The sequence below is a fragment of the Lutjanus erythropterus genome, chromosome 13, assembly GCF_056507025.1.
Source record: "Lutjanus erythropterus isolate fLutEry1 chromosome 13, fLutEry1.hap2, whole genome shotgun sequence".
In the NCBI taxonomy this organism is placed as follows: domain Eukaryota; kingdom Metazoa; phylum Chordata; class Actinopteri; order Lutjaniformes; family Lutjanidae; genus Lutjanus; species Lutjanus erythropterus.
In genome coordinates this window covers 25,480,399-25,490,168 of record NC_139329.1, presented here as the reverse complement: position 1 = coordinate 25,490,168, position 9,770 = coordinate 25,480,399, and the positions used below count along the sequence as shown (strand labels likewise).

The following is a 9,770-nucleotide window of genomic DNA, read 5'->3' as shown; positions in this document are numbered from 1 at the left end:
ACAAAACATCTATTGACAAAAGTCTCTTGGAGTGATTTGATTTGCACCAAAAGCAACAGCTTAAATGGATAAAATTTCACTGCATCTGTTTAGAGGACATTTCCTTGGTGGCTCAAGGGATTAAATCTTGAGACATAACAAACTTGGCCCTCAGACAAGTCTGATAGGATTACTATGAGATGTGATTACAAGATTGCGCGATCTTGACCATTTTCTCTCCTTTTCCAGGACAGTCAAGATGGCAATGGTATCAGAGTTTCTGGGACAGCTGTCTCTCAACATTGGGGTAATGTTATACTTTTTTCTTTCTCAAACGGTACATTATGCACACTACATAAACAGTTTATTTTAAGATGGCATCAGCTTTATTTCTCATTCGACTTTACTTTGAATCCTCAGGGGCATGAACCCACCTATCCCACTGTGGTACCTGCTGTGGACTTCGACCCTGACAGAGATGCAGCCAGAATAGAGACTGCCATCAAAACCAAAGGCAAGACACACAACTGTACATGTTGCTCCAAAAAAACAGAAAAACAGTGCTTGGTACTGCTGCAGCTTCTCTACAGATGAGTAGCTGGTATTTGTGAGTCACCGTCCTGGCTTTAAATGTTTTTGACCATGCTGGGAACACCTCCAAGTCTGTGCCTCAGTTCTGGCAGAAATCCGTTCTGGCCACTGACTGAGAGCTACTGGCATCAGTCTGACCGCTAACTCTTCAGCAGCCCACCATTTTGTTATAATGGAGAATACAGTATGTTCTATGTTGAGTGATCTCTCTCACTAATGAGAGTATGAGTGGAAACATACCTTGTGACCATGTCATGTGAAGCTGACTGTGCTGCCAAGCACTCTAATATGTTTATTGTGTGTTTATGCTTTAGAAAACACTTTAAAACTAATACATGCTAACAAATTGTATGTTCACTTGACTTCAAACCTCCTGTATGGCTTTTTTAGGCCTTTTATAATTTGAAATTTTAGCCCACAGTGCTAATTAAAGAATGCCTCATTGCAGAAATTGTAAAGTTTAATTTAGCAGGTCTATTTACTAACTAGTCCAACAAATTAATAAATTATCTTTGTCACCGAAAGTTAAAGGTTGTAAGATTTGTCACATAAATCTGCCACAATGCTTGTCACAACCAAATATCAGATATAGAATTGGCTTTATTGTTCAAGTATGTGGGCACATACAAGGAATTTTGTTTTTCATCATTTTCAATTAATTTGCACTGTAAGGCATGCAGCTAAGAACAAGGAAACTGCATAAATAAAGAATAAAAGAGAAGCTGAAAAGAAACCTAAATAAAAATCACCGATTACCAATAACATGAATGAAAAAGTTTTATATACATGTCAAGTGTTTCAGAAGTGAATTGTGACCAAAAATATGAATATGAGACGTCACTGTTCCATTAAAGCATTGTAGAAAGTACAAGTCCTACATTCAAAATTTTACTTGGGCAAAAGTACAAAAGTATTATCATCAAAATAGAAAAGAAATGACAGTAAATTAAATGTACTTATTATGTAGACTGGCTCATTTCAGAATGACACATTTAAAAGTTATAGTTGAAGCAGTTGTATGTTACCATCAGTAATGTTGCAGGCTAATTGGAATTAATTTATGTACTGCTAAATTGCTTAACCCAGACTCATACAAGCAGCCTGCAGGCCAGAAAGAGCCTGGCTGTCTGCCTTCAGGCTGGCATATGTGTGACAGGATAAATAACATTAAGGTCACTTCGAGGCATCTGAACCATAGACTGTATGAGCTGAAACAAAATGGTATCTCAATGGTTACATTATTGGTTGTTTCACAAAAGTGATAACTTGTGCATTGCTGTGATGAAATAGTAGATTCTGATGAGGCACTACAAGTCAGATCATGACTAGTTTATCACCTGTTTTTGCTGAGGATTATATCATACTGTAGCCATTGATTTGAAAGTAACATAATGTAATGTATGTGTTTATTTTTCACTCTAACATTAGGAGTGGATGAACAGACCATCATTGACGTGCTAACAAAGCGGACCTATGCACAAAGGAGAGACATTGCTTTCGCATATGAAAGGAGAGCAAAGAAGGTACAGTAGAATCTGACAAAATATTGCAAATTCTGCACAGCTCTGTTTGTGCGGTGGTTTTAACAATAAGCAACACATTCACGTAGCACTGCTGTATTTTTAGGACATGATCTCAGCCTTGAAGGGAGCGCTGTCTGGCTCTCTGGAAACAGTGATCCTTGGACTGATGAAGAGCACCGCTCAGTACGATGCCTCAGAGATCAGAGGATCTATCAAGGTAGGGACATAGATTGTATCAGTGGTACTCAGCATCAGTAGATTTGACTGAAGGGCTACACTGCCCTCTACTGGAATAGCGGCAAAACTTGCTTTTTGCTACACCCTGATCTAAATTTTAATTGTGCATATCTTAACATGTCATGTATAGGAATAATAAAGAGCTCTGTCTCTTTCAGGGCTTAGGAACAGATGAAGAAACACTGATTGAGATTTTGTGCTCACGCAGCAACGATGAGCTGGTGGAGATCAAGAAAGTCTACACAGAGTGTAAGTCCAAAACATCCCAGGCTCTCTCTGTCCATCAGAAGCCATGTGTCCCATCTTGAATGTTTTTGAACCAAGAATTCAACAACTCTGGCTATGTAGACTAAATGCCTAAAGTGAAAATATAATATCCCACAGTGTTCAAGAAGGAACTGGATAAAGATGTCAAAGGTGACACCTCTGGGAACTTTGCTAAGCTGCTCTTGGCTCTGGTGCAGGTGAGAATAGTTAGCGCCTGTCTTTGTGATTCATATAACTATAACTACAGAGTTGAAACTGACCTGAGTTTTTGTTGTGTTTTATTTTCGTGCAGACCAAGAGAGCAGAACCATCTGCTGTTGTAGACTATGAAAAGATTGATGATGATGCCAGAGTAAGTTTCCCATTTTCACTTTGTCTGTGGAAATACGAACTGAATCCGTTAAAAGTTGCTGTATATCAATAATTTTTGAAGTGTAAAGGATTGGAGGAGTGAATGTGTTAAATTTTTCATGATCAAGACTTACTTTTTAATTTCATTTTTTACATGACTATCCTTGAAAAATAGCATCTAGTTTACCTTTTGACTTATCTTATTTTTTGGTTCAAAAATTGTGTGCAACCAATCAATTAGTACAATTTTCATTACGTACTTTAAAAATAATTCTTTTTATCATACATTCATATTTAAAACAGCACACTAAATGCAAAAATGATACAGCAGTCTTATACCACAAAGTGTGAACTATGAATGTGTTTATTGATATTTCATTGAACTTCAACTCAGGCTCTCTATGACGCTGGAGTAAAAATACGAGGAACTGATGTGGCGACCTGGGTCTCCATTATGTCTGAGAGAAGCGTACCCCATCTGCAAAAAGGTCAGAAAGACACCCTGTTTTCTTTCTGTATCATTGTTTCATAATTATTAACTTTTATGTCTCCCTAATTCTTTGTAAAAAATATAGCCATTAATAATCACTTTTCTCTGTTTGTTAGTGTTTCAGAGGTACAAGAGCTACAGCCCCTACGACATGCAGGAGAGCATTGTGAAGGAAGTTAAAGGAGACTTGCAAAAGTCTTTTCTGGTGCTAGGTACACATAATCTATCAGTAATTAATATTATTAATGCAAATAGTTACTGCTATAGTTGACAATGATCCTATTTATTCATTATCTAAAGTAAATATTCATCCTGTGGGCCAGGTTTTGTTTTGCTTCTAATGTTACAAAAGAAAATCATCTGTCAGATACAAGTTGTATTGTGGATATTTATTCTGTTTTTCCTTTTGTTCCAGTTCAGTGCTTTGAAAACAAACAGCTGTTCTTTGCCAAAAGACTGAATGAAGCCATGAAGGTAGTTACAGAGCTGCTCTCTTTCTTCTTGTTGAAATGTGGCTATTTTGAGGGCCAGACTGTATTTTTTTTTAGAACAGATGTAAGAAGTACATCTGCTTGTGAAAGTACAATTTTGCTGCAGGAACACAGAATCTACAGAAGCTGGCAAAAGTTATCTTACAACAGTGTTGCATCAGCTGCTGTAGTTAAGTTTAGCGCATGTACAACTTAAGTAAGTGCTGACTTGTGCTTGTCTGCTCAGAGTAAAGGAGCCAAAGAGAAGATAGTGACCAGAATTATTGTGTCACGCTGCGAGGTGGACCTGAAGAAGATCTGTACTGAATACAAGGCCAACTTTGGACAGTCTTTGCAAAAGACTATTATGGTAAGAGAATCAAACGGCCTGCCTCTGACCTATTACTGCTGTACAATGAGGCTTGTTCTGTCGTGCAGCCCCTCTAACTGGCTCTGTTTCTGCAGGAACACACCAAGGGAGACTACCAGAAGGCACTGCTCGGCCTGTGTGGACCAGAGGAATAAAAATGAATCGTCAGTATCAAAAGGGCCTCATGATCACTTTCCACAACTGGAAAGGCACAATCGGAAGGTGGGCTTTTGAAAATCACACTTGGAACAAACTCTGCAGCAGAAGCCCATTTTTCTTTTTCTGCACACACATTTGAATGCAACATTCAAGGAGATAAACTTATCTTTTAGATATATGAAGAATCTGTTTTACAGCTTACTTTTGTTATACCAACATGCCAATAAAGTTGCTTTATTAGAGCTTGGTTTCTAACTTTATTTAATTTTTTTTAATTATATTGATTTTGTAATTTAACAAGGCAGTGATTAACATAAGAACGCACAACAGTCAGAAAAGCAGGTGTGGTAAATACACAAAAACAGTTTTTTTCACATCACACCTAAAGGTATATGGTTTTAGGTATAGGGTGGCAGAAGTGGGAGAGTGTCACGGGGTGACACGCTTAAAATAGACCCAGAATGGTGACCAGGTCACTAAACACATTCAGGTTTTCCACAGGAGCTAAAGGAGCTTTAAGACAGCCTAATAAGACTCTGATCCAATTATTGTAAGAGAGCAGAAAGGTAAGTTTCCAACTGAGCAAAATGACCCGTCTAGCCAAAAGAGTGGTGTATGCTACTGTATCAGATCAGAGCAGGTGACAAATGGACAGTCCATCGACAGAATCCCAAAGGTAGTCATAGACACAAGTTCAAATCAAATCCAAATACGTCTGAAAAACATTTAATTGTTCCTTACTTTTTATGCATCCCACCTGTTTTAAAAAAAAATATATAGATCTCTTTAGTGATTTTTCAGGGACAATATATGAGATAAAATGTAATGAACACCAGCATTTACTTTCCCACATCCCACCTACAAGCCCCTTCCTCAACCTCTGGCTCCTAAATGAGAAAATGTAAATAAACAAACAAAATAGAGTAGATGTAACAGTTCAGTATAAACATCAATAACAAAATGTGGTGCAAAAGCATGTAGATTTACAGCAGTAAATACAATGAAAATGAGAGTGAAATACAAAAGCAACTTAAGGTTATCTCAAGGCTTAGGAGACTACATATATAAACAAGACAGTCTTATGTAAGGGAGGAGAACTCATAGTTTCAAACAAATGAAATGCAAACAGAAAGGTTCCCAAATATGTGTGTATCTAATTTTCTCCAGGTGCAAACGGCCCACTGGGTATCTTATCCATTGAATAAAGGTAGGCAAGGGTCACCGTTATTATTTGAAACAGAGGAAAACGTACTGAAGATAGCTTGTCAAAGAAAGACAAGCCCTGAACATAAGACATAAGACACCAGCAGCATTAGAAAACAAGAATTAAAGGATAAAAACAGGAAAAAGAAAATAAACAAGGTAAATAGTATTACGTTAGAATCCTCTGTCCACTGTATCTATATAATAAATTAATAAATAAAGGCACCTGGATGAGGCAGGTAAATAGTGCAGTATAAAAGGGTATTTTACATTTTTTTAAATACTTAAACAATACTGAGGTGTGATAATAGATTAGATGGATTATATGCCTGTATTTATGTAAGTGTTGAGTGCATTATGGATAGTGGTAACATCTGGATAATCTTGTTTAGGCCAGATGGCATCTGTCACAGAGAGGGCAGGTTTTACTCAAGCAGATTTTATCACAGTCAAGCAAACTGTGAATAAACTGTATCTCACCACGTTTGTTTTTACTTGATGTTTACTTAGATAACCATTAGAGGGCGCCGTAGTTGCATTAAAAAGCACCTGGAGAACAATTCAGCTTCACTGTGTCTCAGGGCCTCATAATATCTGATACCTGCTGAGGAAATGCAGAGATGTTAAATTTTTAAATATAATGAAGTATTTTATCTCAAATGGCATTTTTACTTTCTGTTATGATCCTTTTCCCTAATTATTAGAAGTAGAAAATTAAAAGAAAATTAATGAACAGTTACACAGATGCCTTATTTTATTCGCACAAGGTATGAAAATATAACTGTTTTGCATTATATGTAATTTAAAAATCGCTGTTAAAATTATTGTGTTTAAATTCGAAACTTCAGCAGCATTGTTTGCAAACTTTAAGATTCATGACTTTATGGAAACATAGTCATGTGTGATGCATACAGCATCTTTTCATGCAAAGAATTATGAGAAATCTTCCTCATTTTCCACTATGAGGTTCCATCAAGATGATTTAATCATTAGTGTGTTTTTCTGTGTTTGTTTGGTGCTAATATTTTAATTAAAAATGTTAATTTTACCTCTGGCAAAGATGATTTGCATATCACTAAACAAGCGTCTATACAGTGTATTTCTGCTGTTTAGTTTGTGGTCTCTCAGGATGAAATAACCACCACAGTGTTGTCAAGGCATTTCTACTGAAGTATAAGAAAAAATGGCCCCAAAAGGCACGGATAGTACTGCTGAACACAGCGATGAGGAAAAGGATGTGAAGGGGAAGCGCACGGACTTAATAATCTAATGAAAACAAAGTGGTGTACTGTGGCTCATATATGATAGATCTGTGATTGTGAGAGAAACTGCCTGATAAAATAATGCTTCTGTCTAATATTTTCACTGGTTGAGTAGCTGAGGAGAGAAATGGCTTCAAATTTTAACAAGGCATTGGATTTATGATCATTTTGTAATAATATTGATGAGAACATTAGCCCTTTGTGATGGTTTATGTTTATAGGCAATAAAAAAATAAAATATAGAGTAAAGTAAGGTAAAACAGTATTTTGCAAAGCAGGGAGGGAGATTTATGCGTGAATATGGTGACAGATTAATCTCTGCATCATAAAGAGGAAAGTACCACCATATTTTTCCTTTTTTTATATGGATGTACAACATGCTGTTCTGTTCAAGGCCAGCCCGTAGGGACCTCCAGCAAACCCAAGGGGAACTCTCTTCTCAATTGAAACGATGCAATTTACTGTCCCAAACGCTGGCACTTCATCATTCAGAGGACTTTAACCCCATGAATGTCAAACACAGAGCATGCTGGGAAGGAGATGGAATACCTCACATTACCATAACAACTAGAGCCAAATGACAAGCACTCTGGAGCCTAAAAGGTGAAGAATAATACCTCATAATCACCTCATAACATCTGAATTTGAGGAGAGATTTCTCATCGCTTCTTGTTTTTAACCGTTTAAGTTAGTGGTTCTCAACCATGGGGTCAGGACCCCCAAGAGGGTCGCAAAATAATTTCTTCTAGTAGTGAAGAATACAATAAAATAACAGGTGCCTCACTAATAGTTAAAGGAGCAGTTCACCCCAAATCAAAAATACATATTTTACCTCTTTCTTGTAGTGCTATTAATTCATCCTGGCAGTTTTGGTGTGGGATGCAGAGATTTTGAAGTATTGGCCGTTGAGATGTTTGCCTTCTTTCCATGGGACTAAATGGCACTCAGCTTTTGGTGCTAAAAGCGCCAAAAAAGAACATTTGAAGAACAGCAATCTCTCTTTCTAGAAATCATGACCCAGATATTCAAGATAATCCACAGACACTGTCATGTTTAATTCCATGTAGGGATTATTTTCTTTCTACAGTAGAATCTACTGTACTGGTGTTGTATTTTTTATATGTATATATTTGGTGCTTTGAGCCCAACAAGCTGACTGCCGTTTAGTCCCATTATGTTGGAGAGAAGGCAGACGTGTCCATGGTCCACATTTCCAAAACTGCCAACTCACACCAAAACAATCAGGGAAGAGAAAAAACTATGCTTTTTTTATTTTACGGTGAACTTTCCTTTTTTAAACTGTAAAAACCAGAACAGAAATGACAATTTCCAAGATAAACAATCATGTCTTGAACAGACGCAGACACTAACAAAAACATTTCCAAAATGTAACATATAATAGCAAACTTAACAAACTGGTATGTCCATCACCAGGCATGATGGGAAATAAGAGCTGTATATTAGACTGAGGAATGTTTTTTACATTAAGTAACTGTATCTGATATAATGTGAGTTTTTAATGTGTTGTACACAAGTGTGTTGACTGAGCAGTCTCAGGCAGACGGGGGAATTTTTATAGCTTCTAACTAAATCTCTGTGGTTTAAAGTTTAGTCTTTTTATATTCTTTATTTTTAGTGTGTCATGTTAAATTACCTCTGATGAAAACCCAACATTTCCTGATTTTGCTGCCTCATAATAAAAGTTTTTGGAAAACAAAAAACACAGGACTTCTATCATAAATAATTTTTAGGAAAACAGTTCAGAATTTGATAGGTCCTGGATTTAAGCAAAAATCATCTTCTCTTAAAAGACACACCGTTAAGTGGGTAGCCCTACTGTAATGGAAATCCAAACCAGGCGAGTATGTGTAGGGAAAAGGTGGGAACCACTGATCTAAGTTACCGATATGAGGAACTAGTGACCATTCCCAGCTGCCAGGTTGCTGCACCACAGTGGTTGTAGCCTTAAAGGTCAGACAAATGCTGCTCCTTTTTTTAATACTTGTCCCAGTTAGATGGAACATGTGGAAAGCTCCCCCTCTTCACCTCAGAGACAAAGCGCAGGCAGGCAGCGCTGCAGGCATCCAGCAGCATTAAAGTTTCACAGTACAGCTGTGTAGCTGCTGCCGGCCCGCCAGACATACCAACTGCACATTGGGAAGGTATTAGTTTGTGCTTTTTATTAATTCATTGCATCGAACAGAACTTGCAACTTAGACAACCGACAGCTTCTTCTTCACGTTGCCTCTCATCTCTGTCTCTCCTTGACACATCTGAACCGAGCTCTGGATTTTTGTGCAGAGCACCAAAGGGTGTTTAATTATAGAGTAGTAGGCCACCAAGGTCTGCTTTTAATTGTGTGCATCTGTGTGTGTTTGTGCGCGTGTGAGTGTGCCTGCAGCTCTATAGGTCGCAGGCATACTCTAAATGAGAACTCCTACAGGCTAAGCTGGAGGAGCCGCTCCCTTAACACAACTACAGAGCCGAGAGAGCCACAGTTTGATTAATATTTTCTTAATTATCATTATTTAATTCAGCAAAACCACTGCTTCTTCTCATCAGCGTGGCCTTTTGTCTCTGTGATTTCTGAATATCCCAGCTCGCTAAGGGCATGGAGAGATCCTGTATATGGTAAATAAGAGGTTGTGTCTTATGCTGCTGCTTCTGCCCCAGGGAGAGCTGGCACCACACTGAAGGACATCTCCTTCTAAAGAATAACGCTCTGCTGATGTTTCTGCGCTCAGACCGCAGAGCCGGATCCTCCGCCTCTGGCATCGTCAGGCCCGCTTCCTTTTATGAGGCTCAAACTAAGACAACAGCACAGGCAGAAGAGCGCCGTGCACTCGTCATGCCATCAGGCTGCCTCCT

The 9,770-nt window shown here is 38.0% G+C and overlaps 1 protein-coding gene across 1 annotated transcript; it reads left to right on the top strand.

Annotated features, from left to right (window-relative positions):
• The first annotated feature begins 211 nt into the window (after positions 1-211).
• Positions 212-4,679, top strand: LOC146316697 (annexin A2-like). Its single transcript, XM_084733422.1, has 12 exons — positions 212-286; positions 400-493; positions 1,999-2,093; positions 2,197-2,310; positions 2,489-2,579; positions 2,715-2,794; positions 2,890-2,949; positions 3,343-3,436; positions 3,555-3,650; positions 3,854-3,912; positions 4,156-4,278; positions 4,374-4,679. The coding sequence occupies exons 1-12, from the start codon at positions 239-241 to the stop codon at positions 4,431-4,433; spliced, it is 1,014 nt and encodes a 337-aa protein (XP_084589548.1). The 5' UTR covers positions 212-238; the 3' UTR covers positions 4,434-4,679.
• The last annotated feature ends 5,091 nt before the right edge of the window (positions 4,680-9,770 follow it).